Raw genomic sequence first — 23674 nt, 5'->3', positions numbered from 1 at the left:
CTGCATATTTAGTACTTTTTATAAGTTTGGTCTCAATAAGATTTGTACAGCTTGTAACACTCCAAAGAGAAAGGAAAACTTGAAATCGCATCATATGACCCCTTTAATAAACACTGTGTTTGCTGATAGGGTGAAAGAGGTCCTGGTGGATTACCTGGCGATGCGGTAAGACGTTTGATTTATTAATTGAATAAATCGTGTTGTAAAATAGCAGCATTGAGTTGCTCACGGCTTCATCTGTGTTTTTCCTCAGGTTCAGCTGGCAGGACTCAAGGGGGAGACTGTAAGTGTGCAATCTGTTGAGAAGATGAGTCTTAAACTTCGCTTTTGTTGAGCATTCTCTGTGTTTGTGTTTTCAGGGCGTCCCTGGTGAACGAGGGCCCTCGGGAACGGACGGCCCACCTGGACCTCCTGTAAGACATATTTTGTCATGTAACGCTTGTTTTAAAAATGCACATTGAAGAAGAAAAGTGAAGTTAGTTTTGAAAAAAGCTGGTTGCCTGATCCATTCCTCCCATCACATTTTAAAGTAAATCAATTTAAGAAAATGGTTGGCATTATTGCGCTATTTTAATAGGTTGAAAATGATGTAGTTAGTGTAATTCTGTTCAATTCTGTGTTTGTGGCAATGTGTAAGCACTTATGTGGATGTATTTATAGATTTACACGACACATTTAGAACAGAATGGACAATAAAGTTAAACTCAAACTCCAGATACTTTTTGGGGTCACTGTACATCATAAAATATCACATTCACGGTCTGTTTATGAAAATAAGAAGCATCATATTTTCTGTGTCTGCTACTGTTGTGGACTTCATTGTTTTTAATGAGCCTATTGCTTATGCTGTTTTTCCTCAGGGCCCACCTGGACCTCCAGGTTTGGCCGGTGAGCCGGGTGAGAATGGACAAAGGGTAGGACATTTGTATTTTATTGAAACAATCCATCTCGGCTGCTTTTAATGGAGATTTAAGATGTTCTAGAACCTGATCTGTGGTAACCATAGAGACTGGCTGGAAAGCGCGGCTCTCAGTGCATGTTCTGGTGTTTTTGAGTGCTCTGTGGGGTCAGATTAAAGTGAGGAGCTCGTTAGGAAGAGAGACAGGAGATGTTCAAATGGCCTGACACTCTCAGATGCCCTCCAGTTGATGAGATGACAGCATCATTAAAATGTTCTCGGAATACTTGGAAAACATTGTTTCTTGCCAAAAAAATATAATGGCATTTGAATAACAGCTCTAAAAAGGAAGAATCAAGCAAACAGAAAGAGTATAGTTCTTAAATGAAAATTCTGTCATTATTTATTCATCATTCATGTTGTACCAAATCAATATGACTTACTTCTTTCTGTGATCCACAAAATATGTTTAGCATAGTGTTGTTTCCGTTAACTAAAGCTGTTTAAAACAGTTTTGTTAATTGAAATAAAATAAAATATAAATACTAAATGGAAAAACTCTGTAAATAAAAATTAGAAATTAAAGAATTTCTCTCTCTTGCTTTCTCTCTCTCTCTCTCTCTCTCTCTCTCTCTCTGTCTCTCTCCCTCTATTTTAAGCTCTTATCTCTGTAATGCCTTCAAAATACCTTTCCTATCTTATGTGTCAGAAGCAGGGAACGTTAAAATGTTAGCATGTTGTACCACATCAGTGACTTTATTTTCTGAACAAACATAAATGTGAGGGAGAGAATTTTATCCCCCATTGCTCTTCACATCTTAAAACTCTTAAACAAAATTGTATTTTTATGGCATTTAGTCTAGGTCTAAAAGCTTTGAGCCTATGTATATGCAAGTGTACTCTGGATTGAACATATCCCTAAAACCAACTTAGCTGTGCTATAGGAAGTTGCAAATCATAGTCTGTGACTGTGATTATAAATATAGGCTGTTGGCATTTTTATAATGTAAAATATGAGCCCCCTTTATATGTTTGGACCCAGCATCCTGTTTCTGTTGGAAATATATAAACATGGGAAAGAAATCTTATCACTCATAAGATCTTAAATGTTATTGCTTACAGTACATATTTTTAATTTCTATTGACTATAGCTATGTGCCTCTGATGGATGGAAGGTTTCATTCTGTAGTCACAATAGATGTCAGACAGAAATATCATGAACTCTACCTGACCTCTCACATGGAATAAATTTTTTCCTAGTATTAATATAGTAGTTTTGACTGTTTAACTTTATGGAGAAAAAAATAAAAATAAAAAATAAAAGAAAATATATAGTTACATAGTTACATATGTACAGTATATATTTTGAAAATATTTACATGTATTTACATGTGTATATTTATATTAATATATGATTTTTTTTTAAGTGCACTAAGTGAAATCAGTTGCTTGAAGTAAAATCAGGATTAAAAACAAAAACAATAGTAAAAAAAATGGATAAATAAAAAGTATAGTTTTAATCAGAAAAAAAGTATTATCAATCAGACCAAGCGATTAAAAAAGAAATATGTTTTATTTAATTTGACTTCATAAAATATCTTGTTACTCCATATTTCTTATTATCTCTGTTTATTTGAATTATAATTTATTGCACCAATTTCAGAATTCTATAAAAAATGTTTTTATTTATTTATTAATATTTATTAATATTTTTGTATAAAATATCTCCTTATTCCTTATCTACTTGATTTGATGACTTTTACCTAACATGGACTGATGAGACATCCTGTTCTCTGTTTCTCCAGGGTAAAAAGGGTGATGCAGGATTGCCAGGTGTTGATGGTCTTCCAGGACCACCTGTAAGAACCACCAGAACATTCAGTCTTAGTCTGAGTCAAGCTCTTTGCCCTTTATTTTTCCTGTCAAGTGTGTTTTTTTAATGTTTGGAATGGAATGATAACATACTGTTTACCGTATACTGTATTTTAAGGCAGAATGCAACAACAAATATTTTAACAAATAGTAGGTCTTTTACTTATTTCATGCATATGGAAACTTAGTATGCTATGCAAAAATAGTATTATGGCTATATGACATTCTTAACATTATTATCTTAATGAAAAAAGTCTAGAGTAACAGTGAACTCTAACTAACAAAATGAACAAGTTTCTGGTAGAATCACATGCAGTGATCATATAATACAGTAATAACATAATATTGTTAAAATTTAGAAAAAAAGAAAACATGTGAATGCATTGATTACAGAAAGATATTAAAAGCAATTGAATGTCAAATTTCAACATTTCAGTTTTTTATTTTTGTGTTTTTATTTAGGGTCCTCAGGGGCCTTCTGGCCCTCCAGGCAGCCCTGGACAAATAGGACCTCCAGTAAGTTTACATTCGCCAACATAATTCATTTTTTCAATTGTTTTTATTTGCAAACTGAGCTAGAGCCACATAATAGTAGCAGATGATATTAAATTCATCTGTTTGTTCTCACAGGGATTATCTGGTGAAATGGGCTTCTCGGGAAAACTAGGAGAACCAGGAAAACCAGTGAGATTTTACCCTGAGACCTCAAACATACTGTCCACACACTCAAATAGTCTGTTGCCCTATTAACTCAACACTCATTTTAGTGTAAAAAAACTTGAAACGATGGTAATTATTTTTCAGGGCCTGCCAGGAAAAGATGGATTGGATGGTTTCCCTGGAAACAACGGCGAGAAGGTTAGAGCCGTTTTAATGAGGCAAACTGTGAACTTCATCATTTATAAACCCATCTAAAGGCCAGATCTGGTGTTTGACCTTTTCATATGTGTTTTTTGTTGTACTGCAGTCTGTTTTAATGATTTTGTATTTCTGTTTAGGGCCAAAGAGGAGAACCTGGACAGGACGGCTTCCCTGGTAAACCCGGACCGAAGGTAAAGGGTAGTGTGGGCTAGTGATTTCAGATCTGGGTTGGAAATCCATTTTGTTTTTTCATCAATGCCAGTTTCTCTCTCTCAGGGAAACGAAGGCCCTCCAGGACCACGAGGACCTCCTGGTGAACGGGTGCGGAATGTAAAACTTAAATCAGTCTAGACAGAGCCTTGACAGAAGGACACATGCCGCAACTGTCTTTCTCTTTGTGTCTTGTTCTGTCTCAGGGAGAGCCTGGTTTGCCTGGAGAGGTCGGCACAATAGGACCCATAGGAGAGAGAGGAGGCCAAGTAAGACTATATGGACAGCACTATATGCTGTTTTGAAGTCAAAATCAGATGTTTCATTGATTAAAAGAATCAAAAAGCTCTACTATAAAAAACCACTCTCTTACTGTGAGGACCATCATCTGTTCACTTGGGTGCTTCTCATAAAAACATGTTTAGCCAATATTTCACCGCAAATATTGTCAAAAAATATAAAAAAATCATATTCTGCATTATTAGTGTGAGTTTATGCATACTTTTTTAGGTGGTTTTGTTTGAGTCATTTTTTTGACAGATTTCATCCCTCCATCGCTCTTATAGGGAGAGAGAGGAAAAGACGGACCTACTGGCTCGAAAGGAGAGAAAGGAGACAAGGTGAGAAGCAAGAGAAAGTTTAAAAATGCAGATAGTGATTATTTTGTCATGAAATATTGGTCAAAAGATTGTACACAGTTAGAGTTAATGAAATTGTTGTATATATAAAAAAATAAAATAAAATGTAATATATAGGCTTATGCTTAAATTATTGAAATGTACATATATATATTATATATTATTTATATATAAAATATATGAATACAAATGTTTAACATATGTTGAAACATTAGGGCATACAGTATATATGTTGAAACGTATATATGATCAAATTAATAGTTTTATAGATGCACATCAGTAAAGATAATATTTATAATGTTAAAAATGATTTATTTTTCAAATAAATACTGTTCTTTTGATCCAAAATTATTAAGCAGCACAACCATTTTCAACATTGATAATAATAAGAAATGTTTCTTCAGCAGCAAATCAGCATATTAGAATGATTTCTGAGGGATGTTCTTTTAAAATGTTGCAATATTTTACAATGTTACTGTTTTGCAATGTTAATGTACTGGGTTTTTGATACATTTAGATGTAATGCTTTTAAGAACCTGAAAACTCCTATTGAATGTTTGTGTGCCTAGTGATTTCATAGTTATGATTATTTAATATGACTAAAATCGACACCTACTCATTCTTAATTTGTTTATAAGACTAATTTTGTTTAAATGCACAATTGCCTACAAGTCACATCTGTGTAATGACTTTTGCTGTATCAACATTACAGCATTCTACAGTAAAGAAGGCTTAGAGAAGCCGTTTTTGACCATGAGTTGCTGTAGGTTTCACACATTCAGGATTAAACTGTCAGAGATGGTTTCCTGAGGGCATGAGGTCATTAATGAGATAATTAACATGCTGACAGGATGAGGATATAACCTCTGTTACTGTTTTTGATTCATACAGGGTGAGATTGGCCCCAGGGGTCCAGCCGGGGTCCCAGGCAATGTGAGTACAGCTGATCATTGACATATACGATATACAAACATGTAACTATATAAATATACAATTATAGATGATTTAAGTAATGATAATAATAATAGCTGATATCTGATGTGAGTAATAAATCAGATAAATGAGTGTAGAAGTGGCATATTCATATATATGTATATTTTTAATCATGTATTGATTCAGCTGATGATCTATTTATTGATGAATATGGCTTTCAATTCATAGTATTACAGTATTATTTCACAGTGATGTGTTTTCTTTTTCTTTAGGTGGCCAATGTGATTCCTGAACCTGGTGAACCGGTAAGTCATCAGTTTTGTCTTGATTTTGAGCTTATTTTGAGTAATCAAGTATATTTTGTATTATATATCATATTTTGAGTACATCTATTAACATAAGCATCTTACACATTTTGCTTAAAGTGTGCTTGTGCTGTCTTTCTTGAAACTAAATGCCACTTGGTTTGATATTTTGTCATTTAATGCATTTATTTCTAAGCTCTGAAATACTTTTGGGGGCCGTTGTATCATAATGAACCAGATATTTTACCTGATTTGCATTAATGTATATTCACTGTTTTTACCTTATCTTTAGGGTAAGCCAGGAGAGAAGGGAGAGAAAGGAGATCAAGGAAAACCAGGCGAGATGGTGAGCTTTTATTGTTTCTAACTTCCAAATTAATTGTATGTGTAATAAAGGAACCCTTGCAGGTTGTACAACCCATCACAAGAGGGCAGTAGAGAGTCAGGTTTGGTTGAATTACTAGTCTCTTGTGCCTGTGAAAATTATTTCATTTATAACATCACGTTACTGTCACTAGTGCATTCATAATGCAAACAAATGAAGTCTGCTGTCAGTTTGAAGAATCAAATCCACCTGAAAAGGAACAGTGGAATATGTGCATTTCATTTCTGAGAACAGCCACTTCAAGTGTTTTACGCATTAGCTGACAATAGATATTAAGGGATTCAGAGCTGCACAAGGGAATATTAATAAACCTGAAGGTCAGGGCATCGCATCCCGTCAGATGATATTATGTACCTCTGTTGTGTCACGAATCCTGTCCATGGACTTCCGTTCAATCACCACCAGAGGTCACCCTTTCATTACATTGACTCTCGCACAACACAAACTGTTGCATATCACCCCTGACTACATATCCCATCATTCATTGCACTGATTGCACACAGCTGTTTCACTGATTCCACAGCTGTTTCATATCACTCACTCACTATATAACACTCACTCAAACTACCATTCTCTGCTGAGTATTGTTTAGCCTGTACCCTGTTCCGAGTCTCTGTGTTTCCTTGTTTTGCATCTATCAACCAAGGGCCTTGCCTGTTTTCTCGGTTTCTGATCCTTGCCTGTTTCCCTGGATTTATCCCTCTCGTCTCGCCCCTGTGATTCTGTCTGCCGATCGTTGACCTACGCTAGCCCTAGGACTATTCTTGTGTTCTAATTCATGGGCTAATTTTCATTTTTGGGTGAACTAACCCTTTAAAAAAGCAGATCCCATGCATCTATCCACAGATTAGTGCTATTGCAGGAAGATGGCCAAGCAATGTGTTATTTACAGATTTACTGTAGCTGTTAAAACTTAATAATGATTTATTGATTCTAAATCGTTGACATTTTGGTTTTGACACATCCAAAATGAGATTTTTTGCTCTCTGCTTTTGATCCCTTGACTAATAATATTAAAAGATAAAATAAAGCAAATAAGTCTAAAATTCCAGACAACTCAACTACATCTGCACAGGACATCAGTTTATAAATATCATAAGTTTGGAATATTTGAATATTAATTAGGTAACATGACTGAAAACGTGTGGGCTAATTAATAATTCATCAGGTCACTTCCTCTATATTGACATCATGACCTGCCCATCTTCAGCCTCCTACATTAATACTTTTTTTCTGGGCAGCTACTCAAGGTATATTACATTACATTTTATTATATTATTAGGTATTATATTGTTTTATATTATATTAAAAATTGAATGTATGAAAGCTCTCTCCATCATGCTCTCATCTACTAAAGTAGTCCAGACACCAAGCGATGCATCATTTATATAAACACAGACAAGCTTGTTACGGTGATGTATCTGCTCTCACCTGAATTTATTAGTGTGAAATGAGAAATCTCTCCTGAATTACTGCAGTTCTCCCTAGTTCAGCCAAATGCAATCATATCTGCTAGAGAAACTGCCTTGACGACATCTAAAACTAGAGCCAGGTTTCATTTCTGGAAACTTTGTGAAAGGAGATTACAAAGTCACCAAGAAAGTGTTTAAATGGCAAAAAAAAAAGAAAAAAAAAAAGACAGACGTTAAAGTGTTAGTTCAAATTCTGTCATATACATGTTGTTTCAAACCTATATGACTGTGAAACACAAAAGAAGATATTTTGAAAAAATGTTGGTAACCAACATGTTTAATTTCCTATTGACTTGCATAGTATGGACATTTGTTTTGTATTTGTTTTGGAATGGCATGAAAGTGGACTATCCTTTTGAATTATACATATACACACTTTGAAGGTATTATAGCATACCTTTTATTAAAAAATGATCTGATAACCTTCATATTCTCTGATATTTCCAGGGTCAAAGAGGACTTCCTGGAGAGCAGGGATTCAGAGGACATCCGGGACCTGCGGTAAACCAGAAGCATCATCTTAACCAGCTGTTTTACAATACATCTGACTTGCTTTCATTCACATGAGACAGTCTACTGAATAGGATGATCACTGTTAATCCTGTACCTTCATATTCCAGTCATATCTGTGAGAAAGTCAGTGATTTTTAGAGCAATTGAGATGTTTCTTTTGTATTCCACACACGACTGTCTGATGTCTTTCTCTTGTTTGTGTGGACAGGGCCCTAAGGGTGATGCTGGTGAAAAAGGAGAGGCAGGGAGACATGGAGACCCAGTGAGTTTGTCTTCTTATCACACATGATGTTTTTATTGTTTTCAGAACTTTTCACTGTCATGCTCTTCACTCTCTTTAGGGTCCTCCCGGATTGCCTGGCCCTCCGGGGCTCCGAGGGCTACCAGGCAATGTGGTACGTTCTTGAAAAATTCCTGACATCCAAAATACAAGATATATTACAATTTTGTTTTTTTGTTTTCATTTAAACAGGTGCATGCCATTTTTTTATTTTACTCATCTCATTTTGTAATTAGAACTTATAAAAGCAAATATTTATGGAAATTTTAAGTTTTATAATTTAGACATATTGTTTTTTTTTTCAGGGTATTCCAGGTAGCATCGGTCCACCTGGTATTGCTGGACAGAGAGGAGAGAAGGTATGAAAGTGAACTAATGAAATAAACTATATGTAAAACTAAAAGAAACTGGCAAGTCTAGTTTTTGGTGTGGACGTTTTGTTGGATATGTTGTGTCATTTTACACCAAGCATCTATGAATTACTCTAACTCAAGTTTATGTAATTATGAACCATAATCATAATTCACCCTGTCTAAAATGGTTCTTTATATCCCGCCAGGGAGATGCTGGTAAATATGGTCCCCCTGGACCCCCTGGTCCAACTGGTGAGCCTGGTTTAAGAGGAGAAATTGGTTTGCCAGGAAAAGGCAAAGAGGGACCAAAGGTAATGTATTCATCAGTCTGATAACATCAAACATATTATTGAATAGTTTAACTTTGCTAAAATTTGTTACAAATGTTCCATGTGGATTCTCAAAGCTACTAGCCAATTAGGTTTAAAAGAAAAGAGCATGCAGTTTGTTTCATTCTTGTTTTACAGTTTCCTGCCATGAGCGTGTAAAATTGCATTTAATAAGCATTGTGTTTACGTCTAGTCCTCTGGAGAATCTGAAAGTTGTTTACTCTAAATTTTCCATTTATATTTGCTGTGGTCAAAAACACTGAATTGTGGAGAATAAAACAACCACACATTAAACTAATTGAACCGTGGCTGCTGGTGTGACTGGGGAACTGGTGTTGTTTTATAGCTACGCATGCCTTATTTTTCTAGCTGTACACACACACACACACACACATGTCTGGTCAGCTATCCTTGTGGGGACTCTCCATAGGCGTAATGGTTTTTATACTGTACAGACCGTATATTCTATTGCCCTACACCAACCCTACCCCTAAACCTACCCCTCACAGGAGACTTTGTGCATTTTTAGATTTTCAGAAAACTTAATTCTGTATGAATTTTAAGCTTTTGTACCCGTGGGGACCACAATTTAGGTCCCCACCGTGACACGAGTCCCCATGAGTCTGTGTGTAGTCAGGTTTAAGTCCCCACCAGAATATATAAACCAGTACACACACACACACACACATCTACAATCTCCCCAACATACATACAGGCACATTAACACATATATAATAATCAAATGAATAAAAATGTTATTATTTACTGAAAGTTTTGTCTGTTGTATCATTAATACCAAATCAAACATTATTGTTGATTTAAGACATGACTTAAATTTTATTCTGTTCATCTCACAAAGCTGTGATATGACTTCAGAAGTCTTGGAATAACATAAACATAAACTGCATATGACTTTGTGAGAGGGAAAGGAAATATAGTGAAAATAGAGAAAGTAGCATCACAGCAGTAATCTGCTTTCTTTATTTACAGGGTGATTCTGGACCTCCGGGTCCATCAGGACCTCCCGGACTGAAGGTAATGAAACTTCTTTCACAAGTTTTATCTTGTTAAAAGAAAGAATCAGACTTCATCAGCATGAAAGGCCTTTTAGGTATTTTTATCATAAGCAGGTGTGTGTTTCCCCAGGGGCAAAAGCTGAATTACTGCATTTCATTTATGTGATGATTTTACTGAAATTTCAGAGAGCCAGACAAGTTTTCCTCGAGAAAAGTATCAGATATGTATTTTGCTACTGTACTTTAGCAACCAGTGCTATATACTGTACGTAAGGCTTAATAAATCCTGGATACACACTCCTTTTCAAAAGTTTAGGGTCTGTTAAAAACATTTCAAACAAATTAGTTTTATTCAACAAGGATGCGTTAAATTGATCAAAAGTGACAGTGCAAATATCTATAATGTTATAAAAGATTTCTATTTTAAATAAAAGTTGATCTTTTAAACATTCTTACCATCAAAAAATCCTGAATCCAAAAAAAAAGTGTCACAGTTTCTACAAACATATTAAGCAGCACAATTTTTTTCAATGTTGACAATAATAAGAAATATTTCTTGAGAACCAAATCAATATACTTTATTTTTGATCCATAAATTACAGCCTTCCTAAAAGAGACATAAGAGACTTCTTTCATGAACATTTAACAAATCTTACTGACCCCAGGCTATCTATCTATCTATCTATCTATCTATCTATCTATCTATCTATCTATCTGTATATGCATTACAATATATATCGAAATTAGAGTCACAATATCTTATACAGCAATACACAGAGCCATCATCTTTCTATTGGAAGGGGGATGCTGTTTATTCTTCCATGTTGATTCCTTTTTATTTTGTGTTCCAGGGTTTACCTGGTGCACAGGGAATGCAGGGGATGCCAGGAAATAGAGGACCACCGGGAGAGGGAACCACTGGACCCGATGTATGGAAACACACACACACACACACACACACACACACACATATATATAACTCAGTCATATGGCTGTTTATCTGCTCATCCTGCCATTGAAATATCCAATCAAAATGCAGTCATTTTCACATGTTAGTGTTAGTAACTCAAATGACTCCAGAATGTCCATATGGCCGAAAACCGACCTTTTTAATTTGCATATGGAAAAGGTATTGATACCAGTTCAACTGGTCAAACTAAAGCAAACAGATGGCATATGTACAGAAAAACATGCATATTTACAAGCACATGCATATAAAAGCATGCATACTGTAATGTGAAAGCTTATGTGAATTTTCCATTTACAGTATTTCAGACCATATTTAGTGTCGATTTGAAGACAAATGCACATTTCTTTATCTCACATCTGATTGATATTCTGTGTCTTTCTCAGGGGCCTCCTGGACCTGCAGGGCCACAAGGACTAGCGGTAAACAGTCTGTTCATATTTATATCACTTTCAAAATAGACGCTCACAGAACACCCTTAAGTGACATGTCATGTTTGATATTTAGGGTTTGAGAGGACCTCCAGGAGTGAGCGGACCACAGGGACCCGCTGGACACAATGTAAGATTTATATGCTACACCAGTAGTGAAGGGATAAGAGAATCATATACATGGGTACATCAAGTTGTTTTGTTTTGCATCAGTACTTTCAAATGTGTTTGCAGAACTGCACAGCACACAACCAAATACAAACTGTAATTAGCTACATACTAATGCTAGTCAGGTTGTGGTTATAATTCAGGGAGATTTGATATTCTCATTCTAGAGAACATTTTATTGGATAAAATGAACAATATTTGTCACCATTATTGGTCGATTTGACAGATTTTAATGATTTGCTAAAGTAAATGATGCTCACTATTGCAAGCAATGCTATTAATATTGCTTATTAATAGTTAGGGATTTGTTCTTGTACTACAGAACACTCTAGCAACATGCAAAAAACACCTTAGCACTAATTTTATTTTGCCTGTACAATGACAATGAGCTTTACTTTTCAATCTCCAGTCATGATGCAGAACTAAACCAGTTTCACTGCACTGCTGTGGATCACAGTTAAGTCGTCTCAGGGATTCAGTGTCAGTTTGTGACTAACAAGGTTTGAATGTGTTTTACTGTGGTGAGGATCAGCAGCAGCAGTCATGGCTTATGAATGTGTGTCTACCTGCAGGGTTTACCAGGAAGACCTGGAGAGAAGGGCTCCCCTGGAGATCCAGTGAGTGTTCGCTCTGTTCGCCATTTAAATATCAAATCAGCTGACACTATTAATATTCACCTGCTGCTGATGGATCATAAATGCGTGGGTTGTGATTTATGAATAGGTTTTTTCAGTGGATTTTTGTTTTCCAACTTGTTTTAGGGAAAAGCTGCAGACATTTCAGATCTGAACCTGAAGGTAACAGCCATGCATCCATCCAGTCATACAGTCATCCTTTCCATCCATCCATTCGTTCAACAATTCAAACCTCCATCCAACCATACATCCATACATCCAACCAACCAACCCTGCATCCATCAAACCATCCATTCATTTATCCATCCATCTAACAATCCAAACCTCCAACCATCCTTCCATCCATCCATCCATCCATCCAACAATCTATCCATACATCCAACCAACCAACCCACTATCCATCCAACCATCAATTTGTCCCTCCAACCATCCTTCTAGCTTTCTAATCACACAGTCATGCATTCATCCATCCAACTCTCCATCCATCCAGCAATCCAAACCTCCATCCAACCATTCTTCCATTCATCCAGTCATACAATCATCCGTCCGTCCATCCATCCATCCGTCCACCCATCAATTCATACCTCCATCCAGCCCTCTATCCATCCATACATCCATACATGCAACCAACCAATCCACCATCCATCAAAACATCCATTCATCCATCTAACTCTCCATCCATCCGTCCATCTGTCCATCCATCTATTCATACCTCCATCCAGCCCTCTATCCATCCATACATCCATACATCCAATATCCTCAACGCTACTCAAAATGTTATACCAATAATAAGAGAGATTGATAAAAAAAATATTTTATTTTATCCAAATTGAAACTAGTCAGAGTAATCTGAGATCGCTGATTGGATGAAGCTAGAGGTTAGTCCCGCCCCTAGAGATCGTTAGAGAGAAGATGTGAGAGAAATCAAACGAGTGCGTTTGCTTTACAGAGCTCAGATAATAAGAGATAAACATATAAATTGAGTGTGAAACTTTTGAAATTGGATTGTATTGAACACAAGATTTTAGTCTTGATACTTTTAAGTAGATTAAAAGGAAGATTTGCGCAAAGAGAAGCGGAAGCAACGTGTTTAATAGAATTGCTTATTTTTTTCCCTTTTCTTTATATGGATTATTTTCTCCTTGGCCGGGTTTTTTCTTTCTTCTTTCTTCCCTTTTTTTCTGCCGTCCATCTGTCCATCCATCTATTCATACCTCCATCCAGCCCTCTATCCATCCATACATCCATACATGCAACCAACCAATCCACCATCCATCAAAACATCCATTCATCCATCTAACTCTCCATCCATCCGTCCATCTGTCCATCCATCTATTCATACCTCCATCCAGCCCTCTATCCATCCATACATCCATACATGCAACCAACCAATCCACCATCCATCAAAACATCCATTCATCCATCTAACTCTCCATCCATCCGTCCATCTGTCCATCCATCTATTCATACCTCCATCCAGCCCTCTATCCATCCATACATCCATACATGCAACCAACCAATCCACCATCCATCAAAACATCCATTCATCCATCTAACTCTCCATCCATCCGTCCATCTGTCCATCCATCTATTCATACCTCCATCCAGCCCTCTATCCATCCATACATCCATACATGCAACCAACCAATCCACCATCCATCAAAACATCCATTCATCCATCTAACTCTCCATCCATCCGTCCATCTGTCCATCCATCTATTCATACCTCCATCCAGCCCTCTATCCATCCATACATCCATACATGCAACCAACCAATCCACCATCCATCAAAACATCCATTCATCCATCTAACTCTCCATCCATCCGTCCATCTGTCCATCCATCTATTCATACCTCCATCCAGCCCTCTATCCATCCATACATCCATACATGCAACCAACCAATCCACCATCCATCAAAACATCCATTCATCCATCTAACTCTCCATCCATCCGTCCATCTGTCCATCCATCTATTCATACCTCCATCCAGCCCTCTATCCATCCATACATCCATACATCCAATATCCTCAACGCTACTCAAAATGTTATACCAATAATAAGAGAGATTGATAAAAAAAATATTTTATTTTATCCAAATTGAAACTAGTCAGAGTAATCTGAGATCGCTGATTGGATGAAGCTAGAGGTTAGTCCCGCCCCTAGAGATCGTTAGAGAGAAGATGTGAGAGAAATCAAACGAGTGCGTTTGCTTTACAGAGCTCAGATAATAAGAGATAAACATATAAATTGAGTGTGAAACTTTTGAAATTGGATTGTATTGAACACAAGATTTTAGTCTTGATACTTTTAAGTAGATTAAAAGGAAGATTTGCGCAAAGAGAAGCGGAAGCAACGTGTTTAATAGAATTGCTTATTTTTTTCCCTTTTCTTTATATGGATTATTTTCTCCTTGGCCGGGTTTTTTCTTTCTTCTTTCTTCCCTTTTTTTCTGTGCATATGTGTGTGAGTGTTTCTTCTGCTGTCGATCCCGAGTGATAAGTGTGTGTTGCAGAATTAGCATCGGTGACATTGGTTACACAACCAACCAATCCACCATCCATCAAACCATCCAAACGTCTATCTATCCAATCACACCATCATCCATCCATCTGTCTATCCATCAATTCATACCTCCATCCAGCCCTCTATCCATCCATACATCCATACATGCAACTAACCAATCCACCATCCATCAAACCATCCAAACATATATCTATCCAATCACATAATCATTCTTCCATTCATCCAATCATCCATTCATTTATACAATCATCCTTTCCATTCATCCATCAATGCTCCCTCTGTCCATCCATCCATCCATTGATCCAACAGTTCAAACCTCCATCTAACCATCCATCCTTACATCCAAACTACCAACCCTCCATCCATCCAATCACACAATCATTCTTCCATTCATCCAATTATCCATTCATTCATCATCAACCCAACCCTCAATCCATCCAACAATAAAAAACTTCCATCCATCCATCCATCCTAATATTGCAACTTTGCCTTTCTCTCTTTCCCAGGACATTTGTTCAGATTGTCCCCCTGGACCAGCTGGACAACCAGGTATGCCAGGACCTCCAGGTGAAAAAGGTCATACTGGACCACCTGGGAAAAACGGACAGGAGGGATATGCGGTGAGAGAGCATGATTCAGAAATCAAACTCTCACTTTCATCTTTAAACTTAATGGAATTGGAAATTAACTGAAGTTTAATTAATGGAATAATGAACATTTAATAAACTGGTCGCTTTGGCAGGGTCCTCCTGGGCCAACAGGGCCTGCAGGACCACCTGGTGCTGATGGAGCCAAGGTTAGAATGTTGACGACACAATCACATATTACAGTACAAATGCACGTTCTTCAAGTCTACCTACAAACCAGTTCACATTCAAAGAACCTTGTCTCATTGATCACAATAATAGGTTCACTAGCCATTTATGTGTCAAATGCATGTCATCTGACAACATTGCATCATTACATGACCTTTATACTCTCCGCTTGAGAATTTTTTTGTATAATAACCATTTATATTTGGCTCCATTGCAGGGGGTCAAAGGAGACAGAGGTCCTTCAGGAGCATCTGGAGATAAAGGTGAAAAGGTATTGTCAGCCTACCATTTTCATCATAAATAGGCTGAATATACATATAATACATATTACATTTGACATACCGTGATTATTTATCATTATACCACAGCTTTCTCTCATTGATTTGTATTTTCCCAGGGCCCCCCAGGACCTCCTGGTTATCCAGGGGCCGCAGGAGCTATGGGTCAGCCTGTGAGTATTTTAAAATGCCACTTATTGAGACTGTATAGCTATACTGAAAAATCTTACATCTTGCTGTATCAATAGGGTAATGATGGAAACCCTGGACCTATCGGACCACCTGGAGCTCCTGGAGAAAAGGCAAGGCTAAAGTTTTTTTGTTCTGTCATTTGAATGTGTATTAGTTGGATGGATTGCAAGACTGGAATCCGGCCACGTTATTGATAACTGATTGTGTTTTACCAGAGTAAAGAAGGACTTCAGGGTATTCAGGGACCACCTGGTCTTCCAGGTCTAATGGTGTGTAATTTCATAATTTTTAAAAAATGTCTGTACATTTTTTTTAGTACAAATACACTACGGTTCAAAAGTTTGGGGTTGGTAAGATTTTAAAATGTTTATGCTCACCAATGTTGCATTTATTTGATCAAAAACACAGTAAAACATACATTTTGAAATATTATTACAATTCAAAATAAGTGTTTTCTATTTGAATATAATTTAAAATGTAATTTATTCTTGTGATGCAAAGCTGAATTTTCAGCAGCCATGACTCTAGTCTTTAGTTTCACATGATCCTTCAGAAATCATTCTAATATGCTGATTTAGAAACATTTCATATTCATATTATTATCAATGCTTAATAAATTTGTGGAATCCATGATTTTAATTCATCATGTTTTGATGGATAAAACAACAGCATTTGTTTGAAATAAAAAAGGTAAAAATGTAAAAGTATTTTCTGTCACTTTTGATCAGTTTAGTGCATCCTAGCTAAATTAATGTATTTAATTTCTTTCCAAAAAAAATTATAAAAATCTTACTGACACTAAACTTTTGGGTTAGTGTAATTGAAGAATAAGTTTAATAACTCCATCAAGCTATACTGATACTTCATATTCTGTGCTGAAGGGCCTGATGGGTAAACCTGGAAAGGATGGAAGACCAGGAGAAACAGGAGAGCCGGTATGAGTCTGATGTACTGCATGCATGCCAACATCCTAACAATACTTAGTTCTGTATATACAGAAACAATGTAAAAACATAATCATTTAAATTTTCTTTTTCAGGGCAAACAGGGAGAGTCAGGACCACCAGGAAGAAACGGGCTCAGAGGAATGCCTGTGAGTGATGTGATTACAGATGATTTTCTGGATAAAACTAGACTGCCAGGGCTGTTATACCTTGACACTTTAGATTAGGGAACATTAATCGCTATTAACTAATTGCTTATTAGCATGTATATTACTAGCATATTCACAGTTTATTATTACTTATAAAGCATTTATTAATGCCTTATTCTGCATGACCATATTATAGAAGATCCAGATATTGCAACAACTACCTTACTTATTATCAAAAATCAGCAAATTAGGAGTTTATTGAGGGGAAAATCTCTTAGTTAATAAGGAATATGTGTTGCCTAATCTAAGGTGTGCCTTATTATCTGCACCTATAAGCTGAAATGTTCACATCTTTTTTTTTTTTTTTTCCAGGGTTTCAAAGGTCACAGAGGGGAACCAGGACCACCAGGGTCAAAGGTTAGTCAATGCCAATTCAAATTCATACCCAGCGATACAGTACATCCAGTATTCAGAGATAGGGAACTACAGGACTAATACATGCTCCTTAAATCATGCAGAAACTTCATGGGTTCTGTTTAATAAATGCTGTCATGTCATATTAGGGAGAAGATGGCAAACAGGGTGTTCCTGGACGCGAGGGTCCACCTGGGAAAGATGTGAGTAAATGCAATCTGTGTTGTGCAGAGGTCACTGTAAACCTGACCGCTGCGAGCAGATGGTGTTGGGTTTTAATTGGTGTACTTGATTCTCCCAGGGTAAAACCGGACCACTGGGGCCAGAGGGCATGAGAGGACCACGAGGGGAGCCCGTGAGGAGGCTTTTGATGAACCAATTGAATTGCAAAACAAAACCGCACCCGTGTGATTATTCTTTTGGGTCACTCTGTTTTTGTATTTTTAGGGTCAGCCTGGAGAACCTGGACAAGCAGGCAAGCCTGGATCTCAAGGAAATCCTGTAAGTTTCATAGTATCGCGTCAATATGCATGGCCACGCGGTTTAATGGACTGAGATCTGCATTTGCATTCATTTTTGCACCTTGACAAAAGCAAAAGCTTGTTTGTCTATTAAAGCATGGGTCGAGAGATCTCTAGGGGCCACAAATGGAACATTTTGGATGTCAATTAAAGAAATAAAAATAAAGAAAATAATTTACAAAATGCAGAATTTAATTCTACTTTCTAAAAAAATGTTTGTAATGTAATGCTTAAAAAAATAGTGACTTATCTAAAGATTTTTCTTTCGAGATAATATTTTGCACATATGTATGCTATTTTTAATTAATCAAAAGTGCCAGTAAAGACTTACACTTTAACACATTTTAAATAAATGCTGTTCTTTCTAACTTTATATTCATCAAAGAATCCTGAAAAAAAATATATCACGATTTCCACAGATATATTAATCAGCTCAACTATTTTAACATAGATAATAATAAGAAATATTTCTTGAGCACCAAAGCAGCATATTTTAATGATTTGATGAAAATCCAGCTTTGCCATCATAGGGATTAATTACATGTTAAAATATATTACAATTAATTAATACATTTTAATAATATTTCACAGTATAACTGTGTGACTGTAGTGTATTTTAGTTCTAATACTTGATGATTAACCTTTTAACCCCCACCCATAATTTTCCTTTTTGTTGTTTTTTTTTCAGGTGAACGAGGTGCTAGAGGTGAGAAGGGAGAGGATGGTGTTGGACAGAGAGGAGAGCTTGGTCCAACTGGTCCCATGGGTAAGACCATTTGGTCATCAGTGCTCAAGTTTGCATTGACTCAGATGATGTATCTGGATGAATCTCATGAAAACTGTCAAGAAAACGCCCAAGTCCAACCTAAAATGGAAAAAGGGATCTTAAAGATTGCATTGACATCAATATCCACCTTTAATGCTAATATTTTTAAATAGTTTTATTTTCTTTACAGAGGGCAGTAATAAAAATGTGTTTTTTGCATTACAGTAATGAGGATTTTGGAGAGAAATGTGCTTAATTTGATTGCTTCTATTGTCCTCATTTGTAAGTCTCTTTGGATAAAAGCGTCTGCTAAATGACTAAGTGTAAATGTAAAATTGTATATATAAAATGAAGACCTATTTATAAGACCATTCTACTCGTTACTATTTTTGGGATAAATTGTGATTGTTGGAATGATGAACAGCAGCTGAGACTGTATTTGCACCACAGGTCCTGCAGGTATGCCGGGATATGGAAAAGACGGTCTTCCTGGAGCCGCAGGTGCTCAGGGAGAGCCTGGTAATCCTGGTCCTCACGGTCAGCCCGGACCCTCTGGACCGCCAGGGCAGTGTGACCCCTCACAATGTGCCTACTACGCCAGTCTGGCATCAAGACCTCACACCAAAAATGTTAAGGGGACTTAATACACTCACTGTCCTGGGCAAACACCTATTATGAACTTGAACATTCAGTAAGCCAAGAACATGTTCTTTAACATCAGGAGGACTACAGAGTCTGAGAGGTGAGTGAATGTGTGTGTGTGTGTGTGTGTGTGCGTGTGTTTATACGTGTGCTTGTCATAGGCTTTTCACTACAGCTAATGTGTTATTGAACCCTGAGTTAAGGCCACTTTTAATCCTGGGTTAAGCAACGTTTCACACTTTAGGTTTTGAAAAGGTGTTGGCATGTAGCATTAGCACTTTCAGCTCCGGGTTATGAAGTTTATCTCGAGCAGGATTGACTCTGAATAGTGGTGCTAAAGGTCAAAACAATGCTTGTTTAGCAAGATATTAATCATAAAATATATACAACAAACACAAAAAATGATGATTCTCTTTTTTTGCCCATGGAAAATGTATGTAATAGAGACCTACCTAATATATATATCGCCAGACTTTAAGAAACCATGGAAATATTAGGGACATTTCTACAGCGAATATACATTTTCATTATGAACTTTAAATAAATTTTGTTTTTTGAATTCTTTTTTAAATATTTTCTCAATGAATCCGTTCAGCTGGTTCACCAACTGTTCAAAGTTATTTAAAATGAAGTTGACATTTCAGTGAAAATCCTTATCCACTAATCATAAATAGCTTGAAAAATAACTAAAACGTGACTGAAATTAATTGCTCCAAAAATCTGGGTTTCAACATTTTTAGTTACAGTGTCTGAAAGATAGCTAAACATGCTAAATAGAGACAAAAAATGTTTGTTAATAAAATAAATTTGAGTACTGTACTTGCCCAATCAATGAATTTAACCTCATATATACTGTATGCTAAGAATGTTAACCCAAGGTTTTAATAATGTAGAATGTGAAACCCAGGATTGATTTTTAACCCGCTATAGTGTGAATCTTACTAACCCAGGGTTTAAAATGGCCCTTGGTTAACAGTTTTAAGTGTGAAAAGCCCTCTAGTGTCCTTCCGGTCAGAGTTGGTTATTTCTTTTTATTAAAGGTGGGGTTGGTTTAAGCTCAACGTCAAGGTCATTTACTTCAAGTCAAGACTTTCGAGGCTTTCCGTGTAACAGGATGAGAATTCCTGTTACCTTACGTGATCTCATAATGACACAATTGTGCCGCCCACTCTCGAGTTCTGCTGACGGCGTTTTAATAGAGTCGATCTATTGTTAGTGATGTCTGTAGCAGGTCAGGAAGTCTGGGGAATTCTCTACTTGAGTTTTATTGATGTTCTGGGAGAACACAGTGGGACACTTTTCCACTCATCAATAGGAAATCTCGATAAGGATCATTAGAGATCCTGGAGGTGATGGAGAACTGCATTTATGCTCTTTTTAGTCTACGTTTTGTAAGATATATCTCATTTGTAGCCGTGCATTTGGTAAATAACTTGCTTTTTTTTTTTTTTTCGGATAATTAAACTCGTGTTTGTGATGACTGAAAGGCAGCTGCTTGATAGTTTAACATGGCTGGTTTGTCATAAAGGCTGTCACTGTGTAAATACACATGACTGACGCCACTTATAATGCATCTGAAATAATTTTGTGCAGCACTTCTTTTCAAAACACCATTGCGTTGGTTGTTATGGAAGTTCTGGAACACAAAAGTCCTAGTTAAAGCAGTACTATCATTTGTGTCACTAAAGCACTCAGATGGATCGATCCTGCAGATTGCTCCCCTGCAAGCCAATTAAAGCCACTGAAAGAGGAGAGACTGCTTCAAAACGAACTCTCTTCAGCCCACAAACAGGGATGCAATTCATCTTCAACAGACGGGCATTGTAGCATCAGTGAGGTCAAGAATAGCTTTATGTCAGAATATTGTAGTTGTTTTTAAGATCACTTGACAGAAATTGTAATATCCAAAAGAAACAAGATTGACTTTCAGTCTTATTGCCTAAATGTTAGTTTTTTTCCCCCGTTCTTTGTTTTCCTTTTCAGTATTATTGCACAAGTATTACATCATATTTTTTGAATGAAATTGTCGTAGAGCTTTAACCTTTGTTGCAAAAGCTAATACTCTTTTACTATTTCATTTTTAAAATTTAATTTAATTTAATTTATTTATTTTTTTTAGTTATTTTTTTTATTAATTTTTTAATTTTTAATTTTATTTAATTTTATTCTTTTTTATTTAATTTTTTATATTTTTTATTCCAACACTAACCTGACAGATAGGTGTCTCTGAAAGAGGGAGTGGGTTTTTTTTGTTGTTGTTGTTTTTTCAGACAATCAGAAAGTTACTTTCCCCATCATTTTGCATGTTCTGTCGTTGCAGGGTGAGGTTTTTAAAGATAGATTATGTATGGAATGTTAGCAAAATGGCTGAAATCATTTACAGCATCATTAGTGGATAAGAATGATTTGAATATGTTGATTAATTATATTTGAATGCAAAACCAGATGTGATACTGTATAGACTTGTTGTTTACCTTCTAATTCAATGACCACGATAAAGCTCTTAGCAATGAGTATTATATACACACTTTATGATTTTTTTATTTTTATTTTGTCCTTCCATGCCCTGCCTTCAAGAATCACTAGAGATTATGTTTTGATGATGTATTTGGAAAAGCTGAGCTTATTACAGATGCAAATTTATGTAAATTAATCTTGCTTTTTTGATGCAGGCCAGAGAAATACTTGCTATCGGCTTTGCTATCATGTTCTCCTCCACTTTATTCAAATATAGTTTCTTTTTGACTTCGTATCCTCCTGTTAGTTTGGCTTCTTCAAGCCGATAATGACTGTATTTGTTTTTCCATATCAAGTTGCATTAAATTATTCTAATGAACTACAGGTGCAGGTGATGTAAAATAGTATAATTTATGCATGGTATAATCCACTTGTTTATATTGATTCTGTGGTGCTACAGTTAATCTTAGTTAGGTTGATGTATGTGTATGTGTGGGGAGAGCGTGTGTGTGTCAATAAAGACTGGATCAGGTCCATTTACTAGAATTGGGTTCTTATTGTGAGAGAAAAATCAAGTTTATACCATATACAGTTCTCTTCAGTAATGAATTTACAAGTTTGCATGTTTTATTCCTGAAAAACAGTCTAAATGAACAAAACATGAATGATCAAATCTAAAAGGACTTTTTTGTTAAGAATTTTGAAAATGTATGTTTCATTGGGGGAAAAAAATCTATGCGATTTTCATATCTGTCTTAATCAGTTTAATACTATATGGCTAAGTAAGTTAAGTGAGCTTCTTTTTCTTAAACGCTTCAAAATTCAGAATTATTTCCTTGAATGATCTTTATAAGTATCACAGTAGTGCACTTACCATTGACTTGCAATAAGATTGCTACAATCACGTACCACCATTTGTGCAAAGCCCTTATTTGTCCATTGACAAATTCTATGGAAAACCTAGGTACTTTAATGACAATGCAGTCACATGATTTTAAACCCTATGTGAGTGGAAATTATTGAATTTTCTGTTGCGGTTGACAATATGTCATATAGATGCTGTACACAGAGCCTGTATTAAACCTTAAATGATTACGTGCCAATAAAAGTGTCATTTTGGAATAGTTCCTTTTTTTGACAATCTGTAATTAATTAAAAAACTTCAAATATGTAGTTGACAACCAACTAGTTTAACCACTCATTTAAAAACAATCAAACACTTGAATAGTAAAAATAGAATTACTTTGTTTACCTGCATGTAATTGTGATTATTAACTGACATATAATACATGCTTAAAATGACTGCATGACAAGTGGTAAGATTTGTTTTCCTAAGGAAATTGAATTAGAGTAAATGAATAAATGCATTGTCATTGAATTAATAATGTGTTATGTAATCTATTAAAAAAAGTAGCATAATCTGATTGTGTTTCTTAAAATGTACTCGAATTACAAGTACTTTATTTCTGGAATCTGATTATGTAATCCAGATTGCATGTAATCTGGAATGTAACATAATCCGGCTTCCTAAAAAAACATCAACAAAGAACAGTTCTTGTTTGAGAAACACATTTCCTGTGACTAATTGTATAATAATATGTGGATCTTATCTACAGGTATGGTGACAGAAACCTCTTATCCAAGCTTTTGATTATAAATAAACCGTTGCACGCTGGTAGCATGGTGGTGAAACGCTTTTATTTCA

General features: G+C 35.9%; 1 protein-coding gene across 1 annotated transcript in view; it reads left to right on the top strand.

The window, feature by feature from the left end:
• The window catches only part of LOC107551751 (collagen, type XXII, alpha 1), a 55843-nt gene extending 35927 nt beyond the window's left edge, over positions 1-19916 (top strand). The window contains exons 17-56 of the mRNA XM_016233475.1: positions 130-165; positions 254-283; positions 360-413; positions 861-914; positions 2704-2757; positions 3233-3286; positions 3401-3454; positions 3575-3628; positions 3769-3822; positions 3908-3952; positions 4048-4110; positions 4408-4461; positions 5371-5412; positions 5685-5717; positions 6010-6063; positions 8022-8075; positions 8296-8349; positions 8429-8482; positions 8673-8726; positions 8927-9031; positions 10040-10084; positions 10917-10994; positions 11419-11454; positions 11540-11593; positions 12204-12248; positions 12393-12428; positions 15298-15411; positions 15534-15587; positions 15824-15877; positions 16004-16057; positions 16133-16186; positions 16292-16345; positions 16958-17011; positions 17116-17169; positions 17542-17586; positions 17733-17786; positions 17885-17938; positions 18031-18088; positions 18793-18870; positions 19321-19916. Coding sequence (XP_016088961.1) covers positions 130-165; positions 254-283; positions 360-413; positions 861-914; positions 2704-2757; positions 3233-3286; positions 3401-3454; positions 3575-3628; positions 3769-3822; positions 3908-3952; positions 4048-4110; positions 4408-4461; positions 5371-5412; positions 5685-5717; positions 6010-6063; positions 8022-8075; positions 8296-8349; positions 8429-8482; positions 8673-8726; positions 8927-9031; positions 10040-10084; positions 10917-10994; positions 11419-11454; positions 11540-11593; positions 12204-12248; positions 12393-12428; positions 15298-15411; positions 15534-15587; positions 15824-15877; positions 16004-16057; positions 16133-16186; positions 16292-16345; positions 16958-17011; positions 17116-17169; positions 17542-17586; positions 17733-17786; positions 17885-17938; positions 18031-18088; positions 18793-18870; positions 19321-19514 — 2325 coding nt within the window. The 3' untranslated portion in view covers positions 19515-19916. The remainder of the gene's footprint in view (positions 1-129; positions 166-253; positions 284-359; positions 414-860; positions 915-2703; positions 2758-3232; positions 3287-3400; positions 3455-3574; positions 3629-3768; positions 3823-3907; positions 3953-4047; positions 4111-4407; positions 4462-5370; positions 5413-5684; positions 5718-6009; positions 6064-8021; positions 8076-8295; positions 8350-8428; positions 8483-8672; positions 8727-8926; positions 9032-10039; positions 10085-10916; positions 10995-11418; positions 11455-11539; positions 11594-12203; positions 12249-12392; positions 12429-15297; positions 15412-15533; positions 15588-15823; positions 15878-16003; positions 16058-16132; positions 16187-16291; positions 16346-16957; positions 17012-17115; positions 17170-17541; positions 17587-17732; positions 17787-17884; positions 17939-18030; positions 18089-18792; positions 18871-19320) is intronic.
• The last annotated feature ends 3758 nt before the right edge of the window (positions 19917-23674 follow it).

This window comes from Sinocyclocheilus grahami, unplaced genomic scaffold (genome assembly GCF_001515645.1).
Source record: "Sinocyclocheilus grahami isolate Dianchi unplaced genomic scaffold, SAMN03320097.WGS_v1.1 scaffold432.1, whole genome shotgun sequence".
In the NCBI taxonomy this organism is placed as follows: domain Eukaryota; kingdom Metazoa; phylum Chordata; class Actinopteri; order Cypriniformes; family Cyprinidae; genus Sinocyclocheilus; species Sinocyclocheilus grahami.
The sequence above is the reverse complement of the archived record's forward strand: the minus strand, read 5'-3'. Positions and strand labels throughout refer to the sequence as shown.